The following is a 16077-nucleotide window of genomic DNA, read 5'->3' on the forward strand; positions in this document are numbered from 1 at the left end:
CACTTGCCATGCAAGTACATCTCAGTATCAATAAAGTAATGCCAATAATATATGACGATATAACTATGAATCGAGACCACAAGACTAACAATATGCTAAAGCATTTAATCTTTTCCCTACCACAAAGTTATTTCTAGTTAGCTTCTTTTCATGCTCCCTACATTATGTTAACACAGCTATTGCATTTTTCACATGGATGGTGCCTCTGAATAATATTCTGTATATTATCATTTCATGTGCATACACCAGCCAATGTACAATATAATACATTTACTTAGTGAGTCTTTCATTACTACTTCAGCAAGTCCAATTAACTCAATGTTTTAATGATTAGGTCATAATTACACAGAAACACATTATAGAGTTGTCTCATCTACTTGTTAAAATAACTAAAATAATATTATAGCAGAAGAGATAGAATTGATTATCTTTATGAAAACAAAACTTCAGTTTCTGTTTTTATTTCTTTTGTAATTACACAGCTTTGATACTGTGCTGCAATATTCAATATCAATTAAATTCATTTTAATTTTGTAATAATACAGAGATACTATGGTATCTCTGTATTACCAAAATTAACAAATTTCGTAGATAATGAACAATGTGATCATTATCATAACATTTTCAAAATAATCTTAAACGCAATCCTTCCTCTGATATTAGTCCAGGTTGACTAATATAATTTTCTTTCTTCTTGTCATGTCTCCGATTAGCTGCTTACTCTTCCTAGCATTTAACATGTTAACATTAACTTAACTATTATTTTAACAATTCAACCCTTCTTTATGTGTTTGCATCTCAGAGGATTAAAATATCAACACATTCATCGATGTTTCCTTGATATGCTAGACAGTTCCCATCTCTGTTCTTACCTACTTTATCATAAGATTAAGTAGGGCAACAGAAGTTTAGTACCTCACTCCAAACAGAGCACTGCACTAATAATGGATAATCCAATAAGCTAAGCCTACTAAACTGCCTGCTTTAAGACTACTACCTGCTTCTTGGATTTTTTTTAGCAAAACTTCCTGCAGATGCTCAGTTTGTGTATTGGCTGCAATCTTATCAGTTCTGAAAGGTCTTGCCTATCATGAACTCGGATCTTCTTCCACTGATTAATCTATAAAAAGAATCAAACATTATCCATTCAGCCATTACAACTGATCAGTTTAATTCCATCATACACCAATGAGTCTCAAAGCAGTGTTGACTCAAAATTCACTCATAACCAAAAATTACAGGTCCATAATATTTTTTATAAAATTCAATTTTTTTTCTTTTTTATCTGAAATAACCACATCCTTATATTGTAGAATTTGATAGTCAAATTGATTAGATATCGGACTAGTAGCTCAACGATTTTGAGTTCAAATCTACTTTAGACACTGTATTTGGTCAAAGATAGTCTACATAACTGCAATTCACTGAGCTGTCAGTAATAGCAACCAGATCATCTGAGAATATTATCTTTGATAGAATAATGATCTATTTTGGAATACATCTTTAAAATGTCTGCTTAATACCACAAAATTAAAACCTATCACCAACTCTGAAGTTGGTTCAAGTTTTATGATTCTTATGCTTGTTTTGTTTTTTGTCTTTTTATAAATATCTAAATGATGTTAGTCTCAACATTGGAATAATCTTGATGTATATTTTCTATTGAAGAACAAATTAATTTTCACCTAATTTGAACATATTACACAATGTCTCTAAGTTCATCAGTTTTTAGTTCAACTCCACATAAAATCTCCTGTTATGTTATTTGGATAGTACATCTAATTCTTCATACCTTAATTCAATAGGAATAGACACCCACTTTTCACAGATTAATAACATCAGAATAGCATCCTACACAGAGATAGATTTATCTATTAAACACTGGAATCCGTGAAAGTGATGCTAAGCACCAATTCTTTTGAACAGTTTCACACTAAGGAGACATGTAGACTGATAAAAGTGTTATTGATCACAGTGTCAACATGAAGTCGAGACAGAAAAAATATGTTGATTGAAAACTAATGAAAATCCTAATAAAATTAAGTTTTTCAATTGTCATATATAATCATAAATTTTGTTATTATGACCTTCACCCATATGTTATGACCTTCACCTTCCTCACAGACACATGATTACATTATCACCATTGTTTAAATATCTGCCTTTCCTTGTTGGTATTGGTTGATCCCCCATGAAGTAAGGTCTATGTCTTTCTGTATTCTCTTTCCTCACATTTGTAGGGATCAACATTCGGAGGCCTAATCTTATCACTTCCACCAAATCTATTTTGGTTTTCTACTTCATCCTCTGGACTCTTAGGTACCTTAGGCAGACAAATCACAAATCCCTTCAGGTAGATGGCCCTGCTCAATCTGTAGAAAAGGTGTAGGTAGAAACTATATGATGTACCCAGTGTAAGCTATGGACACATAAGAGGTGCAGCAATATCAAAGGAAGGCGAACTAGGAAGATAGTTTTTGTATGTGGCAGATGCTCAGGAGCAATAAACACTAAAAATGTGCAGAGAACAACTTCCGCCACATTCCAGGGAGAAAAACTAGAAGTAGTTGAGAGCTTCTGTTACCTAGATAACCAAGTCAGTAGCAGGGAAGGATGCGCTGAAAGTGTAGCTGCTAGAATAAGAATAGCCTGGGCAAAGTTCAGAGAGCTCTTACCTCTGCTGGTCAGTCACAATAGTGTGGTGTGATAGACAAAAGCACTTCATAAACAATATCCATTGGCAACTTACCATTCATCATTTAAGATTCATTATTCTGTCCAACATAATGGCAAAAGTACTTGAGGTTGTATGCATGCTCATAGTTTTTAATCATTTCATTGTTATACAGAAAAACACTTTAAGAAGCAAGCCACGGAAACTTGGATATGAATTTCTTAGTTTTTTAACTGTTCTAACAAGACATGACAAAAGAAACAGTTAATTGCCTTTTTCACTTGAAACAATGTCAACGCATACACAAACAACAATATGTACTTTGAGACATTTACCACACCAGGAACATGTGATAGGTGGTCGAAGACAAGAATCTCACAGCTAAGTTGGCCATCTATGGATTTCATCTATCTCTCATATTTTGGGCGGGAACTTTTCAGACAGATCTCATCCTACTCTGAATACAAATATCAAGCTGCCACCATTAACAACAACAACAACACACATAACTAAGCAGCTGAGATATCACGCTTCATTTAACCATCGAGACATACGTATTACCCACAAGCAACCACAACAACTCACTTCAAAGCTGTTCTGCTTCAAGGAATAGACCCTTCGTAAGCATTCCTCAACAGGCCTTGGTGTCTTTTTCAACAAGCACAAAGACACAGTCACTACACATATCACAGAGATGATTGTTTGCCTTCCTTTCTCTAGTATTGGACAATTCACAATTAAAACCCCACCAAAGTTGCTAGGCCTCACAACCTCCAGTCATTTCATTCAGAACATAGCAGAAACTGTATCTCAAACACTAAGCTTTCCTTTTTTGTAGCCAGAAAAAAATTGACAAAAATTCTCTCTCTGATCTCCAGACACACTTTCTCCTTACTCAGCCACTCTGGATAAATGGTTAAGAAGTTTGCTTTGCAGGTCTCTGATTTGATTCCACCATGTGGACATGTTGGACAAGAGTCTTTTATTAGTTTCGGGTCAAACCAAAACTTGAGTGAAATTAGGTAACTATAGAAACTATGTGGAAGCTCATGAGATGGCTTGCACAGTAACTTAAAAATGCAGCCTTGTCAAACGCACTGTATCATGCGGATTCTTAGGGTACATGTGTCTGTGGAATACCCAATCACTTACATGAGCAGATTATGATTGAGTAAATGAATAGTCATCATGAAACTGACTGAGATCCATTACAACAGATTCTGCCCTTCTGAACCAGGTAATGCCCCGCCATCTCCTTTACTTCAACACCACATTGAACCCTAACCCTATCGATTTCAACAGAATCTAAAGACCTGCAAAGACCAGAGACTGTCTCTTCTAACTAAGCCTTAAGAAATACATTTTCATACTTTAAATCACTTGTAACAAGTTTCAGAGCCTATACATATTCATGCAAACAGTAGAGCGGTTGATGTTAGAGAGGACATCCAGTCATAGAAACCTCGTCCAATTTGACATCACAGTCGTCTGATCAGTTGGATGTTGTTGAACCTAGCCAACCCATGCCAACATGGAATACGGGCATTAAGCGACGACGACGATGATGCTGATATACACACGCACAAAGATATACAACATATATAGATACAAATATACCTGTACTAATAAATACAAAGACACACATAAATACTTATATATAACACGTACTATGCGCACACGGGTGTGTGTGTGTGTGCGCGTATGTATGTCTACCAAATAAAATAAAAAAGCAAGCTTCATTATAAAATATAGTTGGGATAGGCTGTCTTTTGCTATTGTTGTTGAATAAATGTACCATGAAGTTTTCTATTATTAAAAATTTGTAAAGAAAAGATTACATTATTTTTTAAAATGCGTAGAATATCCTTAGGGATTCTGAAGCTCTCATATCAATCCACACAGAACTGGTTGTTACCGTTACAGAAAAAAAGATTTGTATTTCTTGCATGAAAGTGAAAGACAGTGTAAAAAGTTGTTTTAAACGCTACTAAGAATGAAATCAGTTAATCTCTAATCAATCACCTTGGTGGTTTAAAACTAAACTTATATAACGTAACACTATATCGCCTGCCTTCACGATTTATTGAAAACAAAAGCATTTGAATGACCTCTGCTTACAAATCGTATGAACATTTTGTATTTATAGGATTCCGTTAAAAAAGAAAAATGAGAAATGTTCCTACATTTTTAATAACTATGCGTGCACAGGCTCTATTTTGCAAGAATACCCAATATTTCTTTATTGTCAGAACTTATGGGGGGAAAAAGAAAGAAAGAAGTGAATTATGGTCAATTACACGTAGTATTACTCCATATTACTCAAAAAGAAAAAAAATTTACTATATTTGAAAATCAGTAAATTCCTTAACACTGAATGAAATGTGGTTGAGTAATGAAGGTACAATTCATACATCGATTTCATTTAAAATATAAGATAAAAATTCTTTATCACCCAAAGGAATATTGTCCATCAAGACTGCCCTATTATTATTATTATTATTATTATTATTATCAGTGAGAAGGTTCTGGGAATTCTCCTACGAAACATTACAAGTAATTGTATGATATATAATAATAATAAACACTAATTTAACCGTTTTTAATTGTTTACATACAAGTGCTCATTTATAATTCACTTAAGTAAATAATCTAAACCTAACCAAGCGCTTGTGACGAGTATAACTTTAATTAATTAAGAGTTTAGTCGAATCGAAAGGAATTAAATATTATTGAACAACGCTAAAATGAAAAAGCTCAATGTATAAGATGACCAAAACATAAAATAGAAGTTGTATGAAATGCGCAAAACCAAACACAAGGAAGTCTGTACAGGGTCGTTCGATCTGCCAAATACAGAAACTAAATTTCCCACGTATCATATACTATCCTTTCAGAAAATGGGTACATTGAATATAGCCCGGAGTATACAAATCCTGGAAAGAAATGATGAGATGGTCATGGCTAGAATGCCTTTCGTTATATATCTGATCGATCAGAACCAAGTTGAGGGGAGGGGGTGGGTGAAAAACCCCAAAATTGTTTCAAAGCCTAGCCATCAACAACAAGAGAAAATAAAACAAGATCCTGTCTTCTATTAATAGTTTGGAACTAACCATTGATGGAGGAAAAATAAAACTTTGATAATGGAAATACTTTCATGTACATTAAAAACTAATATTAGCAATTTATTTACATTGCTTTAATTTTGTCACATGGGAACTCAGTATCGCTACAGCATCAAATAAGCATTAAAAGAAAAGCTGAAGAAAGCGATTTTCACAGCTGATTAACACGATCCAGATATTACAAGTTAAAAGTAAACAACAATTTAAAAGAAACTGTTAAGTAAGGGATCGAAATATTTTATTGTTTCAACGAAACATGAATGATTGTTTGCCAGAAAATGGGAGAGAGTGACATCCCTCGTGACCCGCCCCTGCAATACAACAGTTCTTCTTCTTCTCTGTTCTCTTAATGAAAAGTTAAGAACAGGAAGTAGCGAGTGGTGGACATGTAGGGGAAATAATCGCAACATGGCCAACAACTTGGCTGCAAGTTGAGGACGACTATTATTCAACAAGCTGAACCGATTCATTCAACTTCACAACGATTAACCGAGCGGAGAAATACACATGTGATGTGTGAAGATGAACATTCGGATAACACAAAGAGTTAATTGGCTTTTTACATGATTTCCCACCACAACAAGGCACAACTAGCAAACATAAATATGATTGATTTATACAACACTAACGATGTAACGTTATATTTCTCAAAATCTATTTCCAATGTCTTGCAACAAATATAAAAATCAGGATGCGAATTGATTGAAAATACATTGCTCTGTGCATTTCCGTCCTAATGCTGTTGCAGGAAAGATATAAAAAGGATCCACGTGTTTAAGCAACAGATAACAAAGTTCACTGATTGCAATCGTAAAAAATTGAAGTAATAATTATTTTTGAAAAATATTAACTAATTGAACATCAAAATAGGAAGGAGAATGAAATTATAAAAAAACATTTGTTTCGAAATAATATCTTTACGTGCGAGAAAAATGATAGCTTATGACAATCTCGAAATTGTAGCAGCCGAATTAAAAGAGAATATAGATTGAGATTTCATAATTATATCGAGGAGATTACTGGAGCATCAAGGATATCAGGGTTAGCCAACAACATAGATAAAAGAGGCGTGAAAAACAGACATTTAGATTTGTTTCATTAAGGAGTGACGTACATTCCGAGTTATAAGAGTAACAATATATTAAAGAAGCTCCTTCCTATTTCGCTGCTGAATTTCACAACCACCAAACGGGATATGTAAGTTCGAATTAAACACGACCGAACGGTCACATTTACAAAGCAATAAATTATTAGAGATCGAAAAACTGTAGACCTATATTTACCACGAGAGAAATCTAGGAACGATCCACAAATCATGAATCGGGTAAAAAGTTAGGTTTACGACCAAAAGAGGAACCAGAAAGAATTTCCAATGCAACCAACATCGCCTCAGACTTACGACTGTTTACAAAGTTGAGCGATGACAATGTTAACGAAGACACCAAAGAACTGATCCAACTTACTCTTCTTCTGACGGCGCTGATGTAAGGGCCGTGTCCACCTGTTCTTCAGTTCTCTCGACGTCAGCAGAAAAGGGATCGAATTCGTCTTGTTGCAAGCCACAGTTGGAATTGTCGACGGTATGTTTCAGCTCCGCCATTCTCCCTCATGGCACAAGTCCGCACCTACGACAAGTGTAAATTCTGACTGGCTGATTTCTCGTCCAATCATATCGCTCCAACCACTACCATCTCAGTTGTTGCTTTCACTCACACGTTTCATTACATAGTTTCGAATCTGCATCTAGTGTCGCTGCTATCAACACTGTCAGAGTAACGAAGAGAGGAAACGAACGAGTCATGTCTAAATATTTTAGCCACTCAATTTTACCACTTATTTGTATTATTTTTATAATCTGCCTGAATACTTAAAATTCCAGTTGGAATGAAATGATAAATACATCAGAATACGACTTGAAGCGTCTGCAGATTGTATCTGGAGGAAATGGCAGAAATACCTTCAGAGATTTACCTTGATCTGGTCCAACAAAAGGGTTACAAGCTTCTAGAGATTGAGTATTCAAGTTATAGGACAATATCTTTTCACAAATTAGCACTTGTGATATATATATATGTGTGTGTCCGATATATATATATATATACTTGTTATTATTACCATCGTTATGCATAACAGATCTTTGCACTGTGTACAACATTGCTGACGGAGGTGTATGCATTTAGATGTAATATAATATAATAGACCCTCAAAATGAATACTGCTGGTAAAATGGAGCTGATAAGGATGGACTCATCGCTTAAGGACATACCTATCCCACCTAAAGGCACATATGTTAATTCAACGGGATACACCGTCTGCAAGTAGTTGGGTTCAGCATATTATCCTCCATTTTCTAATTGTTACACAAATTTTGGGTAAAACCTCCACTTTTACCCGCTCCCATTGATTGCACCTAGTATAGCACTAGCGTAGCAATAATTGGGTACCCTCCCAGCAGTATACTGGATAGATACTATCCCTTAGTGGGTTGTACCCCCAACCCCTAACTCTCTCACGTTATATATATATATATATATATATATATATACTATCCATATCACGTCCTCACTTTGTTGTTTTTTGTTTTTTTGTTATTGTGTTTTTGAACTATATATATATATATATATATATATATATATATATATATACACACACACACACATACACATACATACGTGTATTGTTTCAACACACACACTTTTTAGTTAAGTACATGTCTTTTGAAGCAAAGGATTGGCAATGACATCCAAGTTTCGACCTGCTGATTAAAGCGAGCATGCCGAAACTTCGAATCACTATAAACCTTTTCCTTGTAAATGTTATATATAGTGGCTGTGTGGTAAGTAGTTTGCTTACCAACCACATGGTTCCGGGTACAGTCCAACTGTGTGGCACTTTGGGCAAGTGTCTTCTACTATAGCCTCAAGCCGACCAAAGCCTGAGTGGATTTGGTAGACGGAAACTGAAAGAAGCGTGTCGTGTATATATATATATATATATATATATATATATATATATATATATATATATATATATATATATATATATATATATATGTATGTATATGTTTGTGTGTCTGTGTTTGTCCCCCCAACATCGCTTGACAACCGATGCTGGTGTGTTTATGTCCCCGTCATCTGGCGGTTCGGCAACAAAGACCGATAGAATAAGTACTAGGCTTACAAAGAATAAGTCCTGGGGTCGATTTGCTCGACTAAAGGCGGTGCTCCAGCATGGCCGCAGTCAAATGACTGAAACAAATAAAAGAATAAATATTTATCTCACGTGAATTGTTCGTGGTCGTTTAACGCCGAGACATGAGTTTTGTCTGAAATTGGCAATGTTGTATTGCTATTTAGCCCCAGGTCACCTCTCATCGAACACCCCTATGATCAGGCCATTCTGGTCATGACTTTATTCTCCCTCGCACATACACCTTTTTTTTTTTTAACAATCAGGAGTATATTGTCCAATGTATCCTCTTTTTTTTTAAGACTCATTCTATCGGTCTCTTTTGTGAAGCTGCTAATTTATGGGGACGTAAACATACCAACATTAGTTGGCAAGCAATGTATGTATGTGTATATATATATATATATATATATATATATATATATATATATATATATATATATAATAGTAATAATAATAATAATGATAACATAAATAATATATATGTTATATGCTTTTATACATACATATGTGTGCATACCTAGAACAAAAAAAAAACATAGAAAACGAATTTTCTTTTCGAACAATGAAAGAAACAAATAGAGAAATGAGACAGGCAACATAAAGAACAATCTCTTCATCAGTTGTCCCCTGTTTTATCTACTCTGCGTTTCGAACGTTGGGACAAGACGCGACTTCGTTAAAACAGTCGTTCCAGCAAAGCAAATAAAATAAAATTTGGGATTTGTGGAGGGTTAAGTTGGTAACAAAAACAGGACAGTAAGAACAAAACAGTAAAAACAAACGGTAAGGGCTGTTAAGCCATAACGAGGTGAAGTGATGAACGCTGTAGAAACCAGCTTTGACAGCAGACAAGCACAAAGCGTGTCTTGTCTCTTGTAAAGCAAGAGGAAAAAGGAAGATAGCCGCTGGTCATGTGTGAGCAACGCGAGAGTCAAAGAGGAAGAGAGAGAGAGAGAGAACAGTGAAGGGGGAGGAGAAGAAAAACAGAAAGAAGGAAGCATAATAGAGGGAGAATAGAGATAGTTGTACCGTGCGCATCAGAATTATTAAGATAAAACTTACTTGGAAATGGATGCGTGGCGTTCGATCATATAATGATATAAATTACTTCCCACTCTTAAGCAGCCAACATACAGTTGTCTATGCGAGAAGCATGGCTCTTCCAAGAGAAGACCAGCCACAGAGAGGGTTTGACCCTGAGATTTGTTAATGGACATGGCAAAAGTGACACGAAGGGGGAATTGCAGTCTTCTGAACGTAAATGGGATTTCTGCTCCTGGTGGAGTAAGAGGAATTCTTGGAATGAAGACGTCATCATTTTTTCCACATCCAGAAAGAAGGATAGACTCGATAACCTTTGACATCATTTTCTTTATCACCAGTCGTGTTCCATTGCAAAGTCTTGGTGGTTCCAGATTGCGGAGTAGCATTACAGGAGTTCCAACTTTAAGTGCTAATATGTGGGGACGTAGTCCAGGAGGCTCCAACGAATTGAGAAATTCAGGAGGATAGTTCACCACTTCATTTTTATCTGGAATTGTATCAACAGACTTGTAAGGGTGAAGAGCGCCGGGAAGAGAATGCATTAGCTGTTGATTTATTTTTTTAACAGCGACATTTTTTGGAGCTAATATTGCTCTTTCACACAGCCAATTGTGATTTTGGTAGTTTTTCTGTGAATTTGGGAAAGACTTTGTGTTTGAACTCATCCACAGAATTAACAACAGAGGAAAATGGCCATACCTCCATTTCTCCTGCAGTGTCGTGAGGTACTTTGCCATCACCAAGTGTCAAAATGTCCGGTGCAAACTTTGCGGACATTTGGTCGCCAGGTAGCTGAGCTCTCATGATAGTGGTAAGACTGAGGATCGTAACATGATGCCACAGGGCAGAGGACTTTAGGCATGCTTGGACCTCATCTGCTCTAATGCTTTTAATTCCTTATTTAAGCCTGGTAATCTTCTACTTCGGGCTGACACTGAAAATTTGGGCCGACACTGAATATTTAGCCAAGCCAAGCCACCCGCTCTGAATCGTGCGGCTGACACGTAACGGAGCCTGATAGTGGCAGCAGGGGAAGAACAACGAGGCTGTACGGGCGCAGAGGACGAACATAAGCATCCTCGCTATTCTTTCCTTCCTGCCAGCCCGCCCACCGCCGTCCTCGTCGCTTCCCTTCCGTCGCCACTACTGCTGTCGGTCGGCGTTCGCTCTGTACACCTCGTTGCGAGCGTACATGCCGACCGATGGAGCTGAAGCGGCGGCAGATGCAATTGCCAGCTCACAAATATAACACACACACACGCTGCCTTCGACTTGGACAAGACTATCTGCCGAACTTAAGCATATGGCTAAGCGAAGGAAAAGAAACCAACCGGGATTCCCTAAATAACGGCAAGTGAACCGGGAGAAGCCCAACGCCGAATCTCATCGGCGGCGCCAATCATCGAGAGCTGTGGTGCAAGGGTCGTTCACGGTCGATCGTTTCGCCCAGCTAGGTTCAGAGTCCCCTCGATCGGGGCTGCCCAGAGCGGGTGCCAGTCCCAGTCGGAGCCAGCGGCGATTGGCAGTGTTCTTCGGCCCGAGTGTCGGGTTGCTTGGGAACGCAGCCCAAAGCGGGGGTAAGCTCCATCCAAGGCTAAATAAAGGGACGAGTCCGATAGCCGATAAATACCGCGAGGGAATGTTGAAAAGAACTTTGAAGAGAGAGTTCAAGAGATCGTGAAACCGCCCAGGGGTAAACGGGTAGGACCCGATCGCGAGGAGACTCAGTCCGCTGCTTCCTGCCGAGGCGCCGTCGCTGCCGACGAACGCGCCGGTGGCGGCCGCTCGTTCCGCGGGCGGTCGTCTGCTACCTCGTCGGCACTCGATATTCGGGGCGCCGGCATCGAACACACTTCTTCTCCGATCCGTCGTCGCGATTCGCGCCCGTCGGGCCTGTAGGTGCGCCGCTTCCGCAGGTTGCAGATAAGCGCCCCGCCACCGTCGGCTTCGCGGCCGGCTGGCGTCGGGACCTACGCGCTTCTCTCGATCGGGCTCGTCGCTCCACGGAAGCGCAGACACGGCTAATTGACGGAGATGAGCTAACGCACCTCGCCCTCAGCAAGCACGTTTCCGCGACCGCCCGCGCACTGCCGCGTTGCCTCCCTCGTAAGACAGCAGCGCGCGGCGGTCGCGGGACCGCCCGAAAATCCTCCCCTGCCGCCGTTCAGCGACGAGCATCGGCAACCTGCCCGAACCCCCGTTCGCGAGCGCGCACTTTTTTCATATTTGTTTACAGCAAGTTGTTTTACACCTATTACACTATTTTTTCTTTTGCTCGGGTCAAACCCTTTAGTTTGACCGCGACTGCGTCCAGGTTCCTTTATGGTTATATGATTTGTCTTTAGTATTGTAGATTTGGTTTAGAATTAATTATAAACGTGAATTTCCGTGCATCTAAAAACAAAGCTCACTGGACTCTACGTTTAATTTATCTAACCCAAATCAGTTTCCTCTCTATAAAAAGTACATTTTTATCGCCTGTACTAAGAGTTTTCTAAGTAGATTTAAGTGTTCTGAGGTGTGTATTTACATCCTGTAACTCCTGAAAAAATAAATAGATATCCACGTGTTCTAAGAAAGGGTCAGTGAATAAGTTTCTAAAATAAAAAATATTGGAGGAATAAAAATAAAATTAACTGAGACGATAAATGTAAGTTTATTACTGAAATTTATTTTTTGTCAGATTATTTAATTGGAAGTAGATAACTGGTTCTTAGTGAAGCGAAATAAAGTCAAGCAGGAAATTTTACTATTTTGTCAGGGAAAATATGTCACATTCCACAAAAATAAGTAATTAATATTCTGTCTCTAATTACGATCAAGAATATGACGCACCAGAATAAGGATGGAGGTGATCATATCTCGCGCGCCTGCGAGTAATTACTTTGATTGGAATTTACAGCCACTCCTACTGTATGTGTGTGTTCGTGCATGCATATGTGTGTATGCTGTGAGTAGAGGTGGATCTCCGTCTTTCAACTATGGGGGTTCTCTTGTTCGATTCCCTGAATTATCTGCCCCTAAATTGACATATAACTGACCGAGTGTGTCAGGGACACGTCTACCCTTAACGTAATTCTCCAGCAAAATCAGCGGGATACGAGGTGTGGCAACTCTGTACATTTTTTTAATTACGGGTACAATTTCCTTCTAACAAGTGTGAAAGTGACATTTGCCCAAAGTGCTATATAGAGGAATCGATCCCAGGACCTTGTGATTGGGAAGCTTACTTTTTAATCATCCGGCCATGTCTGTCTGTTTGTATTTACGAATTTATGCAAGCATGCATTTATGTATATGTGTAGATAGGTAGGTATGCATGCATGTAAAACGTGTGTGCGTGCTTATGTATATATCAGGTCACCCCATAGGTTCTGTCCAAATTTTGAATAAAGAAAACAAGTGATCAAATGTTATATTTAATTGAAATTTATTCATCAATGTACTTTCCTTGATTATCTAATAGAGAGTGTGAGACTGGTACATCCTCAAATTTTATTTCCTTTTATTTTACAGTGTTATACAACAGATTTATATGGTTATGACGACCTACACGTGTTTCCACAGCAGAGAATATGGACAGTTGCACATGCATAATTTTCTAAGCAGCTTCGTTTGGAGTCTTTCAACCAGCTTGTCTCGAAGTGAACTCGGTAAGGTGCAGGTAGATGGTAATTTAGTTTCAGGAACTAATGACACAAGTCACCTTACGACTCTTCAGAAAGTATTGCCTGTATTAGATAAGACAGAATTTAAATTTTAAAAAGTATTAAATGTCGGTTCCTTCTTCCAGGAATGATCGACCTCGGCTTTAGAATCAGTAAGGAAGACGAGGATCACTTCCAGTGGATATTGTTGCAATGCAAGAGGCCCCGAACTCCAAAAAACGTTACTGAGTTGAAAGCTTACTTTGACCGAATTAGTCGACAGTCATTGAGTCACTAAACCGTTTGTTTAAAAAGAAAAGGCATGAATATGGTAGGTAGACTAAGAAAGTGATTTCCAAGTTACCAATCGAATAGGAACAGTAATGGCATATAAATAGATAATTCTAGTGAAAAACCTGTCTTTCATTTCTGTTGACAAAGAAAATTGGTTCAAAAAGTAACTAAGTAAAATTCATTGATGTCAGAGCTTCTCAGCAGAGGAGGAATGAGATCTTTTACTAGTGGACTCGTGTAAAATGTGATGGTATGGACACATTCTTGATAAAATAGGAACTTTGACTGATTAGTCTGAAAGCTGATCACATTAACGGTTGATGCCAGTGTATCTCTGTAGACAATCCATCATTGAGTTGGTTGAGAGGTGATGACAGAGGCAAATTTGTTGATGTCAGCTCATCTGGTGTGAAGTAATTGTTGTCAGAAGCAAACTGTTTATTAGTGGATCAACATTTGAGTCCCTGGGGACCACAAACATAACAACATGTGGTATTTGAGTCACTGATGGACCACAAATAGAGTAACATGTAGTATTTGCTACAAGCTTAATTCATGGAAATCTTTGCATTTCATTATATGATTTAGTATGAATGTTGAATAATATAGACATCAATTGTTAAATGTAGCATTTGAAGATCCATAATTTGATTTTAAGACTAAAGATTTGTGTGTGTGTGTGATTTACTGTGTTTGTAATTAAAAAATCTCTATATGGTCGCTCAACATACTAGAAATAGTAACTAAATTTCCATCAAATCTCACCTTATACTAAATAGGCAATGTCTTTATTACGCGGATGATATAGTCATGATTGGAATACTTTTGATGGTAGGTCTGCTTGACTGGGATTGACCTGGGGCTAAACAACAACTATTAAGTAGAGTTCTGAGATGGACTTAGGCAACGAAAGTTTTCATTGTTTCACTGGGAATTATGATATAAAAATGTGTGAACCAAATATATATTATTCATTGGAATATAGAAACTTAAACTCTTAGTCAATTGAATTAAGAAACTAAGCGCTAAGAACTTTGGTAAAAAGCTAAAAACCAGTTCTATGGTTCCTCATATAGGTACCCTAAGAACTTGAATAAAATATCTTATAGTTGCATGGTAGTCAAGGTTTGTTATGTCTAATTTCATTTTCAAATAAATGGGGTTATAAACTTGTACAGTTTAATTCCACCATTTTGGATGTCTCCAGAAGAGTTCACTCTGTTACAAGCATTCAGCTCAAGTCTCTGGTTTGAGGATATTTTCCCTCTCATCAGAGTCAGAGACTCCTTAAAGGAGTTTTTAAAAAATGCGTATTATCAGGTTGTTAATTTGTGCTCACAGGATTTTACAAAAGCACTAATCTCGTAAGGTCAACAAAAGAGTGGAAAATATTAGCTTAAAGCATGGAATTTGAATGTCAATGTTGTATTGAAGAATAAAGCAGGGTTAGACTAGAAATGCAGTTAACCTTGTTTCACTGTGGATGGACCATTAATGAAAAGCTAGGAAGTAAAATAGTCAGTAAAGAATAAAACTGAGTTATTACAATTGCTTTAATTATTTTGAAATTAAGGAAATTATAAATTAATGGCTAAAAAATAGAATCACCTATCCTGTTAGTAACAACTGACAGATGAATTATTTTGCAAAAAAGATAAATAGTAGAGTTAAAATAACAGGAACAATTCATGCTACCATAATTTTAGAATTAGCAGCCACTGTGTCATCTAGAAGCACTGCAAGCAATCAATACACGGTTCAAATCTTCCATCAGTATGCCTGTTGTTCTTTTCTATCTTAAATTTGAAATTATGTTAGAGAAACTAAGAATTGCTTTAACTCTTTGTGTACCAGCTCAACTACAAACCTCTTTTGGTCTTCTGATCAAAAGAGTCTATGGTTTTAAAATGCCTATGGTTTTAAAACGTTCACTTTTAAATTAAAATCTCATCATAATTTCAGGCAAGAACATCTTTTTTAATCCAAAGACTATTTTTAAAAATTAATGATTTTTTTCAATAATTCTTGGCAAATTCTCGGTTATTTTCAAAATGTATTGAAACATATGGACTGAATTTCATTAAAAATATAGTCAGAAAAG

At 37.2% G+C, this 16077-nt stretch overlaps 1 protein-coding gene across 1 annotated transcript in view; it reads right to left on the reverse strand.

The window, feature by feature from the left end:
* LOC106872485 (ras GTPase-activating protein 1) overlaps window positions 1-7437 on the reverse strand; it is a 48995-nt gene extending 41558 nt beyond the window's left edge. The window contains exon 1 of the mRNA XM_089364623.1: window positions 7263-7437. Coding sequence (XP_089220749.1) covers window positions 7263-7399 — 137 coding nt within the window. The 5' untranslated portion in view covers window positions 7400-7437. The remainder of the gene's footprint in view (window positions 1-7262) is intronic.
* Between the last annotated feature and the right edge of the window lie 8640 nt (window positions 7438-16077).

Source organism: Octopus bimaculoides, chromosome 16, assembly GCF_046866305.1.
Source record: "Octopus bimaculoides isolate indiv1 chromosome 16, ASM4686630v1, whole genome shotgun sequence".
NCBI lineage: Eukaryota > Metazoa > Mollusca > Cephalopoda > Octopoda > Octopodidae > Octopus > Octopus bimaculoides.